This window comes from Meleagris gallopavo, chromosome 4 (genome assembly GCF_000146605.3).
Source record: "Meleagris gallopavo isolate NT-WF06-2002-E0010 breed Aviagen turkey brand Nicholas breeding stock chromosome 4, Turkey_5.1, whole genome shotgun sequence".
NCBI classification, from domain to species: Eukaryota; Metazoa; Chordata; class Aves; order Galliformes; family Phasianidae; genus Meleagris; species Meleagris gallopavo.
Genome location: NC_015014.2, coordinates 15,517,747 through 15,532,763, shown reverse-complemented (window position 1 = coordinate 15,532,763; position 15,017 = coordinate 15,517,747). Strand labels below are relative to the sequence as shown.

Here is a 15,017-nt window from a genome sequence, read left to right as displayed (position 1 = left end):
GAGGCGCTGCGGCTGTTCCGGCAGCTGAACCTCCATCTGGAATTGGAGGACCGCTTCCAGCCCCGCGAGAGGGGGCTCAGCCTCATCGAGTGCGCGGCCGAGGTGAGGGGCCGGGGGGCGGCGGTGTGCCGGGCCCGCGGGCTGGGTTTGGAGGCAGAGCATCTCGCTCCTTGACGGGCAGAGAGGGAGTGTAAGCTGGATTTGGTCGTATCTTTCCTAAGGCTGGGTGTCGGTGTGGGCACGGCCGTGAGAATTGTCATCTGGGAAGGAGTTTGTGCCCAGCGGTGTGAATGTGCTGGGTATTTCATCGGTGGCAATGGGGCATGGCGGTGTCTGCGCACCTCGGGGCTGTTCCGAGCCTCAGGTGCGTTAAGTGGAGTTCTATTGTTAACAGAAAGTCATAGAAAGCATTTACGGGAAGATTTAAAAAAACTTAGCTTTGACTTAAGTAGAACTGGGAGGCTTGGCAGTCTTCACTGTCACTGCTATTACATTTTGACTTTTCTTGCTGTAGAATGAAAACACTCTGTGCCCGAGACAAAGGAATGCTAAGGTGGAAGATCTCTGGAGTCTGACCAACTTCTTTGGTTTTGCAACTGAAACATTCGTTTTGGCTGTTAACATCCTGGACAGATTCCTGGCTCTTATGAAGGTATTTTGGGGGGAAGAGGGCCTGGTGCGGTGTTGCTGGAAACACAGAGGTTCTGTCTGAACTTCCCTTATTAGCAAAAGAGGGAAAAGTTGTGAGTTAGGAGAGAACTGTGCTTATTTAATTGTATTATACCAAGTGTTTCTGTTTAAGGTTTGAAGTCAGTAGTTGTTGCATGAAATGTGGTGATATATTTGTTATATATTTGCTATGGCTTCACTTTGTCTTTAAAGATAAGTAGCAACACAGCTTGTTTGCCCCATTAAGTCAGTAGCCTTCACCAGATAGATGTAGAAGATGGAGAGAGAAGGAGATAATTAAGAACAAAACAAGCAATTTGTGTTTAAAAACACAGTAGGTACTGTGCCAAAGCTTGGCTTAGAGCTGGATCTAAAGCCAAAAGATCATTTTCTGGTTGTTCTTTTGTTTGCACTGCTTTGTGGCAGACAATTCCAACAGGAATCAGTTGCCAATTACCAAGCTGGCCAAATTAATGCCTGGAGTTGTCTGGTCTGACAGTCTTCCAGGTTGTGCGAAACATTATCCTATCATATGGCAGAGAATAGCAGGGTTAGGAGTGAGCTGTGGGGGGCTAGGACTGCCTAGAACAAGCTCAGACCGGATTTGTGTAGACTTGAGAGGAGGGTAGGTGAGCACTGCCGGTTGGAGAAATGAGGTACTACAGTTCTCACTGTAATTTCTTTGTAGTGTAGTGAGGAAGAACAACTTCGGTAGAGGGTGCTCGGCTGTTGTACCTACCTTCAATTCACCTGTAATGGATTGATACTGCTTTATTGGCTGTGCCAGCTGTGTTTTGTTGAGATTTAAGTGATGAAACAATTGGAATGACAGCAGTCAACTCAAACAAGCCATCAAGTTTAGATGAGGAACTACCTCTGTTGAAATGCAAATATTTCAAAATTGCTCACCTAGGCTGGGTGATATGTTTATTTCCCTGTTAGATAAGCATAGCACAGTGGGTGGGAGGCACTCAGTGTTTACTCTTATTTTTAGGTGAAACCGAAGCATTTATCTTGCATTGGAGTTTGTTGTTTTCAACTGGCTGCCCGAGTGGTTGAAGAAGAATGCAATATTCCATCTGCTCATGAGATTATCCGAATCAGCCAATGTAAATGCACTGTGTCCGACCTGAAACGGATGGAAAAGATAATTTCAGAAAAGTTGCACTTTGAATTTAAAGCTACTACTGCCTTAACCTTCTTGCACTTGTACCATACTATTGTACTCTGTCATACCTCAGAAAGGTGAGTTGAGTTGCGTGTTGATATTCAGTTTGCAAAGGCCTTTTTCCTCTTCAGCTGTGTCTTAAAATGATATTGGCTGAAGAGGAGGCTACTCCTTATTTGTGGTTTCCTGATATGTTAGTGCTTGTTGATATGACTGCTTCTTCTCTTGGGTGTTTTATAGGAAAGAAGTATTGAATCTTGACAAATTGGAAGCACAGCTAAAAGCTTGCAACTGTCGTCTTGTGTTTTCTAAAGCGAAAGTAAGTAAAAATAGTTTTTCTTTGACTTCCATTTAGGCTTCAATTAAAGTATGCTGAGCAGCAGTTTTTTTTTTGTTTTTCTAGCCTTCTGTCTTGGCCTTGTGCCTTCTCACTCTTGAAGTTCAATCTTTGAAATCTGTTGAGCTGTTAGAGATACTTCTGCGTGTTCAAAAGCACTCAAAGGTAAATGTTTTGAGGTTAATTCTGCAGTTGTTGGAACGGGTATGGCTAGTATTTGGTGTTATGTTTAAGGCACCTCTGTCAGTGTACAGTCTTCAACAGGTAGTGTTTGGCATCAGCTAAAACAAGCAATGAAACAGGCCTTTAAGCAGGTCTGAAACTCTTCTAATACTGTTTCACTGGTAGAATGCCAAATACAAGTAACTGCTGCTTCATAGTGATTGAGGTCAAGTAGTCATTGGCAACTACATGACATGTAAAAGGATTACAGTTTAAAAACTAGGTTAAATGTGTTCTGTATTAGATTAGCAGTTCTTCTCATTTTACACATGTTCTAACAGGCAGCTGATTTAACGTGTTCTAGAGAGGCTTCCATTCCATTTGTATGACCAAAATGTCTACTGGGCTGGTTCTTTTTGCCCCAGTAACAGAATTTGCTGCTTCTAGCTGCGTGTTGTAACTGGCCATAATCTAAAACAGTTGTAGTCAAATTGAACTAACCCAGTGCCTTGGGGGATGGAAGTAGTTCCTTAAAGCATTTTATGAAGATGGCATTATTACATAGCAGTAAAACATCTCCAAGTAGGACCCTCTTATATGGTCTTGTTAGTTCTGCTGTATGATGTTAATATGAAGTATCAAAATGCTTTTCGTCTTCATTAAACAGCAGTTATTTTTCATTTGGGTATGATTTAAATGTTGACAACCACTGACAGGCCAACTGTTAATTAATTCAGAGGCATTTCTAGGAGGTATATAGGAGTTCACCTTCAAAAGCAGCAAAGCTTCGAGATCTGGGAATCTTTTTCATGAAGTCATTTCTTTAAGGTAAAGTGGAGTGGCTGTATTTTGATATCAATAAGTTGTTACTTCACTTTTCAGATAAGTGATTGTGACCTGCTTTACTGGAGGGAACTGGTCTCAAAATGCCTGGCAGACTATTCTTCCGCTGAATGTTGCAAGCCTGATCATAAAAAGCTAGTTTGGATTGTTTCAAGGCGCACAGCCCAGAATCTGCAGAACAGTTACTACAGCGTTCCTGAGTTGCCAACAATACCAGAGGGTGGCTGTTTCAATGAAAGCGAAAGGTTGGTTATACTTTCCAGGCATTTAAACTGTGGGGTGTTCCCATTATCTGGAAATGCTAATCTTTCCTACTGTTCCTTTTAGTGAAGACTCCTGTGAAGATATGAGCAGTGGAGAAGAAAGCCTTAGCAGTTCTCCTCCTAGTGATCTGGAAGGCACCTTCTTCTTTCAACTCAAGCCTAAAACAAAGTGGCAAACTCTTAATTCTCAGTCTTTGCATTAAGTCTTGATTGTAGTAGGTTAAGATTTTTAATGCACCCTTATCTTTTGGCAATAATAAATGAAATTGTGGTATTCTGTAAACTGTATTAAGGCAAGAGCTGCTGTGATACTGCAATGCTTTGAATGCCTGCCTTGTGGTTCTAATTCAGGTCTCATTTCAGCAAAAAAAAAGTTGTCTAGTCTTGTTGTCCTTGAGGATAAATGCAGTCCTGTACCTGGTGTTCCTTGGTGCTTAGCAGCTAACATAAGCAGCAGAGTGTCATGGCAGCAGTGAAAGCTGATGACTTACTGGGTTGCTTGAACAGATGAACAAGATTGAGGGAACTGTAGGGGTTTTTCTTTGCTTGACATTCATTCTTGCTTGGAACACTGTCCAGTTCTTGGTCCAAGATATTGGTCACCTGTTTCAATCTGCCATGGAGCTGCTAGGATGTTCAAGGGATTTGGGGCACAGGATCTGTGAGGAGAGGTTGAGAGATCTGTGGTTTAATGCAGCTTGGCAAAGAGGGTGTGTGGTAGGATTTGAGGAGCAGCCTTTCTAGTGTGTAAGAGAGGGTTGCTGAGAAGATCATTTCAGTTTTTGACGTAGACGCATGGAGCAAGAATGAGCAATGCCATGTATAAATTGTAATAGGAGGCTTTCAGTTAAAGCAATGGAAAACTTGTTCCATGGATACAGTCAAGCATAAGATGGACTAAGAAGAGCTGTGTAGACTTTGTCTTGGGAGGTTTTCAGGGTTCGTGATGAGACCTTGAGCAGCAAGATCAAAATTCAGTATTGGTGCTCCTTTGGGCAGGAGATTAGAACAGAGCCCTGTTGTGAGAGTCCCTCCGCTCTTCAGTGTTTTGTGGTTAAATCAAATTGGCTGAGTGGAATTATTGCATATATAGTACCGTGCTGAGGTGATGATTCACAGTCAAATGGGCTTTTTGAATACTGAAACTGCTTTAACACTTCATGTGCTGTGCTCCTTTTCAGCAGGTTCCTGTGTATTTCAAATGCTTCTTATTTAAGGCTTAGTTTTTCATAAACTTAAGGAACCCCTGTTCTGAACTGAGTGTGCATGGTAGGAGTGGAAGGTTCTAGTCAATACAAGCTTTTACTGAAAATGGTAGTTCGTGACAGGGCTTACTTTTCATATTTTCTTTAATAAAAAATTAGCTTATGCTGAAAACCACAGCGTTTAGATTTAGTGTTAAAATGTCGGCCCATACTATCAGCTTAGATTTATTGACACGGTTATTCTTGATATGCCTACGTTCCTTTTAATATTTACCCCTTGTAGTTTATTTCAGTATATTCATGTTATTGATTGAGTCATAATCAGACTTGTTTGCATGCTTATGTAAAGCAGTTAGTGCAGGAAAAGTTGATATTATGCAGTAATATCCGGTAAATGTGATGTTGATGAAGTAGTTAATGTAATGGGTTTTTTGAACTTAAAAAAGCACACGAACTGAAGTGTGATTGCATTTCTCTGTATTGAGAATATGGCTAGGTAGTAAGCGGATGAATTAACTCAGAATAATGGTGTGAAGTGTGGTGGTGCCAAAGTAGAAATGAAGGAGCAATCTAAAGGCTGTTTTGTAGATGTAAGTATTGTTTTAGGATATGAGCGGTGCCGTAAGTTTGTAACTGTTACATGATTTCACTTTGATAAAAATACAAAAAGTTTACAAAAAAATGTAAATAAAAATGTAAATTTAAAAAATGTACAGAAAAAAATTTAAAACAAAAAATGAGCAGAAAATACTGTATTTTTTTACCTTGTATGTAACTTTTTGTAGGTATGTTGCATGTAGATATTAATTTATTGTGTACTCTGTATGATACAAATACTGTACACTCAAACTTCTTACTTCTGTACCTGGGAGCTCCATTCTGAAATAGAGTATCTTGAGTGTGTGATAAACCTACTGGGTCTTGTTTCACTTAAGAATAAAAATAAATTGTATTTGTTAAATGCAATGAGTTACTGTTGATTGTACTGGAAGTATATTTTGTTTCCTTTCTTCTTTGCTGTTAAACTTATGTGGCATCCAAGCTGCTGCTTGGATCCTCCAAAAGTTTTGATAAGCTCTTTGCAAAAAAAAAAAAAGTCTTTCATGTGCAGCTTCCTGCTGGATGTGAAGCTTTTCTCAATTTTGCTGCTATCCGTTTTGAAGGCTGCTGTGAGGTGTCTCTGCTTATCCACTCAGCTCTGCTGTGGTGCTGGGATAAGTTCTGCAAATGGTCCGTTTCCGCTTCTGGCAAATGGGATCTCCCATTAGAGGTCAAGTTAGGGCTCATTGTAGGATGAGTGTTCTGGGTTTTGCTGGATTTATGCTTGCAGCTATTCCCAGTCTTCGAGATGAAGCTTGGTCTCTTGATGCTTCTTCATTTCTACAGTTAAAAGTACTTAACTTTAACTTAAAAAAAAAACCACAAAAAAAAACCAGCTTAAACAATTGCCCTCTTGTTCTGCCCATCTTAGGAAGTAGTTCCAGCGTCTTTTACAAAATAATGGATAACTGGCCCTAAATGGCTCTTGCAGGAAGAACTGAAAGGGTGACCCAAGATCTAGATGGGCTGAGATGGCTCAAAACATCACCGTAGGGTGTGCCTTGGAGCTTGATCCAGATCTTTCCTTTTCTTTGTCCTTTTCTTTCTTGTGCAAGAGAAAACAAGGTGTTCCTTCTCCTGGGGCAGCTTGTTCTCTCCAGCTCTAAATGCTGTGGGGGGAGACACGTGACCCTGGATGTTCAGTTATGGGATTCTGGGGGTAGGGTCTGGAGAAGAGTAGGATGCGTATTGGCAATGTGTGCGTGGGAAGCACAGGGTTTGTGCTGTTGTTAACATAATCCACCGAGAGAAACAATGGCAGTTCTCGGATTCTTCATGGCCTTTGTAGTTATCTAAAATATAGGAGCACACTGAGGCTTCTCACTTCCCACATATGCTAGAAGAGGAATGGGCACCTGATATCTGAAAGAGCTCTATGAGATTTCCTTCTATGTTCTGTAGCTCACATGCACGACTAAAAGCCAGTTACATAATGGATCTTGGCAATGTTCGTTCTAACACTTGAAGCTTCCTTGCTGTCAGCTGTGACAACTTTGAACGTGAAAGCTGCTGCAGCAAAGATTTTCAGTTCCTACTCCAAAGATGCCCACTCAGGTTGCTTCAGTACAGCAAGAGCCTTGCTTGGGAGCTGGCAGATCATGCACACAGCATGTTGTGGGTGAGCTGTTTTGAGTGCGGGTGGCCACAGGCCTTGGGTTAACGATAGCTAATGAGATTGGTCTGTTCAATAAAGCTTGGGTTGTGCCATACAACTGATTTCAAGTTGGTCCCCAGCTTGAGGAGAGATTTGCTCGAGAATGTTGCTAGGCTTACTTCTGTGGTTTGATAATTTGGACATCGCTTTGATTTTGCTGGGTCAGATAGAGGTGTATCCCTCAAAGGAGGCTTGCCTGGCTTTGTTCAAAGAATGGGTGGTTGGTCTATTTTTAACAGCAGAGCAATGTATACTTTCTAAATGCTGTTTTAGGCTTTCTTGCATTAGGTGAAGCTTTGAATGCTTGCCATCTCAAGGGCTGAAATGCAATCTCATTCCTAACTGCACTATCACGATGGCAGGTTTGGGTGGGAGCAGAAGGCTGAAAGAAAATATTTCTGTATGAAAAGCATCACTGTGGGACTGCTTCTGTCTGTGCAGTTTCTGTATGAGCTCCAGGATGTTCCTCTGTTCACAAAGCCTTGAGCCTTTGTGAAATAGTTATTGCCTAACCTACATCAAGTCTAAAGCTGGCAGTTGTCATCATTGTGGACCAGCCCTGGTTTCTGATGGGATCTCATGTTATTACATTGCTCACCTTTCAAACCCACTCTCCTGTGGCTTTGAGTGGGCCACAAGGAATTAGCAGTGGAACAGTTTCTATTCACGTGAATTGTCACACAATAATTAATAATGGGCTTTGAAACAGGAAACTCGAATTCTTTACCACACAATTTAACAGCAAGCTACATGGAAGAGTAAAAATTTGCAGCATCAATCAGTATGTTCAAGCCTGAACAGGGGCAGGACTGTTAGATGAATGGCTGTTAGATTTCTGCGATACACGTTAGCCTTTGAAGTTCAGTGAAATGTGAAATATGCTAGCGGCAAGAGCAGAAGCCTGCCTCTGCAGTTCTCCATTCAATGCACATTACACAGGGCCTTCAAAAAAGAAAACATTTCTGTTTCCGTTTTCAAGCACTGTCTGACTTGCAGCTGCTGTGTTCAGTTCCCCTGAAGTCTGTTGCGCCTGAGACTGACAAGTCACAGAGATTTGATGAGTTTAAGATACTGAAGGGATTTTAAGTTCCAGTACTTCAGGGGCCAGCAATTTGTGGCTCACAGAGCAAGCTCTGTTTTGCAATGCATGAGAGTAGGGGCATGTTTAGTAATTTCACCATCACTGGGTGACAGCAGGAGCTGAGCAAAGCCTGTGCCAGTTGGTGTTGTTCAACTGAACTTAATGCTTTCTCCTAGATGGCAAAAGGCATGATTTGACTTATAGTCTCAACTGTCAAGTTTCCAGCTCTTGCTCTGAACTCCCGATTTATAAAAGCTATTTTGGATAAGCATCAAAATACAACTAAATGCCTAACATGTACTGACAAAGCTGCTGTTACTAACTAGCTTAACAAAATGGCAGAATTGTTACTGCTCAAGTAGAACACAAAGTAGTGAAAACCAAGAATAGTTACTGCTGGAGGTAAGAACATAAGATGTTGGCTGGGACAGATGGATGGAACTGAAATTTATCAGCATGTGATAATATTAGAATAGAAGTTGTTAGACAGTCTTAACTACATTCTTCATCTACTCCGTATCATATGAGTAAATAATCAGTGTTTGTCTTACAGTACACGTTGCAGCTGTGTTGTGTCGCATAGCCTCATTTTATGGCTTAAACTTTAGCAATCTAGTGTAGTGCATATACTAAAGGAAGAAAGTTGCCATAATAACTGAATGAAATCATTTACAGTAATAAGCAATTAAAATCTCATCCTTAATGTTGCATAAACATAACGTTTTGCTCATGAATTATTAGTGATCGTGCCTCTAGACCTGTATGTTCTGTTCCCGATTTGCAATCTCAACAACTATTGAATTAATGAAGCATTTCATTGAAATGCTTCAAAGGGTGCTGGTGGGGTTTTTTCTGCTGCAGTGTGTACATCTTCATTGGAGATGTAATCACTATTAAAATATCCAAATGAAGAAAGCAGTCACGATGGGATTCCCAGAGCGCTTGGTGTGCTGGCTTCAGTTCCACCCAGTGAAGTGAATGGGAGAATACGGTGAGAAACCTTATCCTGGACTTAGAAAGTCAAATTCATCTCCTTGCTCTGTCTCACGCTTCCTTCTTGACCTTCTGTGCATTACTGAATCTCTCACTTCTTTGTTCCTCCTCAGTAGAACAAAGATAGGAATAGCTCCCTACTGTATAACTGTTGTCAAGGATAAATAAGCTGAAAACAGAACTGCAAAACTGTTGTGGAAAAGCAGTATGTGTAAGCATCCAAGAGAAAGCAGAGCTTATTAATGTAGTGCGAATGGAATTAGGCCACTAGTTTCTTCCTAGTGGGGCGCTTAGGTGTAATCCTGTCTTTGCCTTGCCTAGCAGGACTGGTGTGAAGATGATTGGTAACCTCATCATCCTTCAATGTTTTGTTAGGACAGATACCCCATGGTAGCAGGAAAGGTCCTGTGCTGTAGTTTCAAGGGTACTGTTTCTTCAACAGCCTTGCGTGTACGCCTTGAGCTTCACCCACCATGCATTACACATGCACCAAGCTAATGAGAGGCTGTTCAAGTTATGCAACAGCTGACATGCAACATCTCTATTTACTTTACAAGGGCCTGTAAGCTTGTTCTCTGAGAATTTCATGTGGCTGGGGGTACAATTTTTCAAAGGTTAACCCAAGTCTCCAAAGAACTTTGGAAAACATTACTGTGGTCTGCATTTGTCTTCTCATGTTCAGTGTTTGAGCCAGGGATCTGTGGACTGTTCTTCACCCAGAGCTCGAATATTAACTGTTAAGGGGCAAAAGGACTTGAGGTGAACTCTGTTCTTGGCATCCTTTTGTTCCAAGATTACAAAAGCAATGGCCAGTAGCCTCATTTTGTTTATGGTGCAGATGATAAGAAGCCAGGTGCAGATGACATGCCAACCTCTTGCTCAAGATATTTGCACACTGTCAGATGAACAGGACAGAAAATTTGGTTTGTGAAAAAGAGCAAAGTAGCACACACCTCTCCTCAGAATGCCATTTTCCCAATTTAGCTGTGCCTTCATGTGAGAATCACTGTCTAGTGCATCCAGAGGTCATCTGCCTTCTGTCCATTGCTTTTCTGAGCTTAGATTGTTTTAAGAGATATAACCCTGCTATCTTTTGCCTGTCTGGCCAGCTGGGGCAAACCACTGTGCTGTCGTTGCAAAATAAGGCAGCTACTTACCTGAGTTATGCAATCAAACATGACTCAGTAGCAAGAATTTGTAATTGCTCTGTCAGGATGTGTACTTCTGTTCCCTCCACAACCTCCCATTACCACTGGATAGCTAATGTAGTATTCCTTAGAGCCCAAATTAGGGACTCACTCCTGTATCCCAAGCTCACTAAATCCTCATGAGTTCTCAGGGAATTGTTTGCTTTAACATCAAGCAAATGATGATGAGGAATCACATAAATTGCTCTGACCTGTACACACATGTATACTCCGTGGCTGTTAATGCTTACTAAATTCTGGGTTTCTTTTTCAAAGGAAAAAAAGGTGCACTTTCTCCAGCTAAGCAGAGAGGTATGTACAATCACAAATGCAATGAACATTTGTTCATAGTTAGCTGAGTGCTAGACAGCTACTTGTTTATCATTTGGATGGGAGATGCCTTTGCCCAAGGCACATCAAACAGGGGATGCGCTCTGAGAGCAATGTGTGGTATGAACATTGGGCATGTAGGGGGCTTGCCATCTGGGGGTGTGGGTGTGGGCCCTGAGATTATATTTTCTGGATGAATAAACAGAGCATGCCTGATGGATTTGCTCAAAAGTACGGCCAGAAATAAATACAGTTTTATTTCTCTGTTTTTGAACAAGGTAGCTGTAGTATCAATACTGGGACTGTCTAAAGCCGTTCTTTATTTATTATACTTTCCCAGTACTTCATGTTAAGGACAATTTAGGAGTAGCTAGCAAAGATTGTTATTCCATTCTTATGAGCAGGATGTGGTCTGTCCTTAAAGTGTATACTGCTCCTTGAATACCCGAGCTGAGTTAATGCAGTTCCACATTAGTTCAGCATTATTTGTCTCAAGAGCTAGTAAGGCAAGTCCCACCCAATAGGGGTTCAGCTTATTGGTGCCCCCTTTGCAAAATGAGAATATTTCCCCATTGTCTTTTTTGTTGTCATTATTGGCATGTTACTGTAGTGTATCCAATTACCATTTGCACTTAGCAATAGTAAAGATCTCACCTGGTACTTTCAGATACTGCTAACACACAAAAGCTCACTATAATTGATGTTTATTTTGCTGGCTATAATACTCTGAGGTTTCTTATCCTCTCATCTACTAGCTGGTTTAATAAACAATTTCTGTGGTAGTGCTTAGCACTCTTCTCAGGTCCCTGGCGTGAATACAGATCAATTCCTTCTGGGGAAATAACCGTGACTTTAATTTCCACTGTTGTCTGATCTCTGTGACAGTGCCTCTGCTCCTTTGCTTTCTCCTGCCAGTACCACTTAACTCCTGAATGCTGACAGTTAAGCATAATCCTTCAGCTTTTCTTTTCTGGATTGATTTAGCACCAAGGGTTTTAGCCAACAGCTCCTGGAAATGTGTCCTTGTGCACCCTCCACTGCTGGCCTCCTCCTTTCATCCACCAAAGACATCAGGAGCTGGGGCCAGTGCTTTTTTCTTGTCCCCAGCTTCCTTTGTTCTGCAGAGGTAGTTCAACATTCCCAGGACATGAAGACCTCAGAGAGATTAAACCTGACACTTAGCTGCCTGAACAGGGTTTGAACCTGCTGCTATGGTTGTCTTCTGCACTCAGCAGCAAATAGCTTTTTGGGATTTAGCTCTGGATAGTTCATAATACACTTTTAACTTGCCAGGCCAGAGTTACAAGGCATTACACAGGTTCTTAGATGTGTAGTTAAAGAAAAGATGTGTATTTAAAGAAAGCAGGCAATTGACCTGTCTGGTGGTGAGAGAAGGGTGCTGTAGAGGAGGCCTGTTCCTGATTTGATCAGCTAGGTTGGTGGCAGCTGCTCATGCAGCAAGAAGGTATGCACAAATGTTTTGGGAATTAGGTGCCATTAAGCAGGAAGTGGGGCCAGCCATTTCCATCCAGACCACTGCTGTTTAATATCCAGTTTTGGAGTACAGTTCCTTGGGATATCACCTCTCTCTTCCTGAATGAACTGCTTTGCTTCCTTCTCATCAGTCTCTCCAAACAGAGATGGTGTCTTCCTAAGACAGAGACTTGCAGATGGCTCATCTACATCCCATTAGCTCCTTTAGGGGACATTTATTTCCTTTATGGCATAGGTGGCAGAGGGGGCTGCTGGATTTATGTCATTTGACCGCTCTACACAGCTATTAAAAGCAATCACCACTTAGTTCCCCTGGGCCTAAGGGTACAGCAGGCTGTGGCTGCATCTCAGGGCGCCATGTTGGGAGCATCAGGAGAGGCAGGGCCACTGGTGTGAGTGTATCAAGGATGTGAATGTGAGGCCTTTCTGTGACACTTCAGCAGTCTGGATGAAGATCTTGGCATGTGGTATTTCAAAGGGCTCTTGGGGTGAGAAGGAAGCCAGCAAACACATGCTGCAGCCCTGGAGAGGCCTGAGCCTTGCAGGCATACCCTGAGGGGAACTGAGGATGTCCTTTGTGCCATTTCTTGTCACCATCTCAGAGTAGCAGGTGGTTGCTGTCCAGGTAGAAAAGCAGCTTCTGACTACGTGGCATTGAATTATCTTGTAAAATCTGTAAAATCTCTCAGTTCTTTCCTTTTTTTTCTTTTTCTTTTTTTTTTTCCCCCTGATATATTGAACTCTTTTTTTGTGTACAACTTTCAACCCTCAAAGATAAATCCACACTAATTCTGGTCATAAATCATTTTCTTCTTTACTCAGGTTCCAGCTTTTACGTTGTTGCTTCTTTTAGATCTTTCCAGTCCATTTTTCAGACTCTGGAGTGTGGCACATTTAGGTCTGTGCTGGCTGGGGCTTGATGTTGCTGTTCTGTGTTGAGACTACATCTTTTGGCATTATTTCTTCAGCTGTTAACAGGATTTTATTTTTTCTTTAGCAGGCAACAACGCTCTGTATCTGGTACTTGTATGTAATGGCCTGCTTGTCTTACATTATACAAAAGGCAAATAGAATGCTTTGTGAAATGTATTGCCTCTTGGATGTATTCAGTTGTCAGCACAGGAGATCAAAGCCCTTTTTCAAGTAGCTAACAGCAGTACACATTTTTCTGTACTTCTTGCCCATGCTTCAAACATGACCTCAAGAGGCTATTTGTTGAGAAGCGTGTTTATACCATGGAAATTTACCCAGCCGAGTAAAGCCACTTGCCTGTCTGGTTGGAAAACCCCTTGCATCAGTACACAAAACTTCGCCTGGTAGTTCACAAGGCAAGCAGTTCTGTATGAGAGCAGCTGCACATCCCTGGGCTCTCAGTATCGCATGTGTCAGGCTCAGTCTGGTAGCACCAAAGTGCCTACAAAATGACGCAGGGATGTAACTAATCTTTGTGTTACTGTACCATTCAAGGATAACCAAGATTCACTGTTTCTGGAGAAGTTGAGCCAAAAAGGCGTGGTTAGTAAGTAGTGAGAAATGTTACAGTTTGTGTAACAAATTCACAACAATTTAAGGCTGAAGCATGGCCAGCGTTGCCCCGATCAGTCCGTCTTCCTTGGATCCTGCGACCATTGGAGGGGTGGCACATCACTGGCCTCCTCCAGTGCTGATACAGACAGGGCTGAAATCGCATGTCTGGCTGTGTGAAGCAGACTGCTCCTTCAAATCGACATATGCATGTTATAACTCCCTGAAAAGTAGTGCTTTAGTACAACTCAAAGTACCTAGCAGAGGAGACTTACAGAGCTTATTTGGATGTGAAACAGGAGCAGCATCTTTCCACCTCTGCCAAGAGCACAGCAGGTGAACAGCTCCAGCTGCCCGTGCTTCCCAAAGGAACTGGGGAGATTCATAAGCTCCACAGTTCGGGTCATTTACATCAGAGAAGTGGCCAGGAGAAAAAACTTAGATACGAATTACCTAACAAACACCTGACTTTTGCAAATGCTGACATAAGACTTTATCTTAGCTATAGGTTTTGAAAACTAGCAAGCAAAACTGTCCTACCTTACTGCAGGCTGAATTAAAACAAAGACAGAATACTCCTGAAGTTCAGGAAGTTGCAAATTCAAATCTGCACTTTGAGTCAGAGCTGGTCTTCCCATTTTCATTTCAGAGAGGAAATATGCTGCAAGAGGTGGAGCCAGAAGTGGTGTTCTCAGAAAACAGATTCCTACACACCAGGAAAAAAAAAAAACAACAATAAAACATTTGTTATTTATGTATTAGTTAGATAATGACAATACACCTGCACTTGTCACAGGTGAGCCATCAGGCTTATCTGTTTCCACATTTTTGGCCTGTTTTTATTCATCAGAAACCAAAGCTCAGAGAAAGGATTTGTAATTTTTTGTTGATCAACACAAGGGGTAGTTGCTGAGCAATGAACTCTTGCCAACAGATACTTTTGCTGCAACAGATGTAGCCCTACAGGATACTGCTTTTCTCTTAGCCATAAAGGAAGTGAGCGAGACATACCGTATCTCACGCTGCCCATGGTGTCTGCATCTAGCCCTGTGAAAGATCTGCTGTCTTTTTCCAGTTATTTTTCCATCTCCCTGACTTTCTCCAGTGCTCCCACAAAGAGATGGAAAGGCAAAGCCTCTGGGAGTACGGCAAAGCCTGTGATTGCGCGAGAAAGGAGAAAGGCTGAACATCTGTCACAAGCCTACAAAATAGCCTGTTGGGAGCAGGGGGAGGAAGGGACAAGGATAAACCATTAAGATATTCCATTGTTTAAATTTAGAAGAGGGAGATATGGCTTTCTAATTCATAAATAACAGCAACTAATTTGGGAAAGACTGGGTGGAAGTGCATGGAGTCAAGACAAAGACTAGGCAAATGGCACGTTTTTTTCTGTTCTACTGTTTGCAGTTGATAGGAAATAGCAGGGAAGTGCTTTCCTGTAGAAAATCTCATTAGAGAAGAGATTGTAGGAAGATAATAGATGTTGAGGGAAATTATTTCTTAGCCA

The 15,017-nt window shown here is 42.0% G+C and overlaps 1 protein-coding gene and 1 long non-coding RNA gene across 2 annotated transcripts in view; one reads left to right on the top strand and one right to left on the bottom strand.

Annotated features, from left to right (window-relative positions):
- Positions 1-5,605, top strand: part of CCNG2 (cyclin G2) — a 6,070-nt gene extending 465 nt beyond the window's left edge. The window contains exons 2-8 of the mRNA XM_010709640.2: positions 4-102; positions 515-652; positions 1,664-1,914; positions 2,078-2,156; positions 2,241-2,339; positions 3,219-3,424; positions 3,507-5,605. Coding sequence (XP_010707942.1) covers positions 4-102; positions 515-652; positions 1,664-1,914; positions 2,078-2,156; positions 2,241-2,339; positions 3,219-3,424; positions 3,507-3,645 — 1,011 coding nt within the window. The 3' untranslated portion in view covers positions 3,646-5,605. The remainder of the gene's footprint in view (positions 1-3; positions 103-514; positions 653-1,663; positions 1,915-2,077; positions 2,157-2,240; positions 2,340-3,218; positions 3,425-3,506) is intronic.
- Positions 5,606-12,698: 7,093 nt separating this feature from the next.
- LOC109367196 lies at positions 12,699-14,684 on the bottom strand. Its single transcript, XR_002114058.1, has 2 exons — positions 14,522-14,684; positions 12,699-14,216 (listed from the first exon to the last, which is right to left on the bottom strand). It is a non-coding gene; the product is annotated as an uncharacterized LOC109367196 (long non-coding RNA).
- Positions 14,685-15,017: the final 333 nt, after the last annotated feature.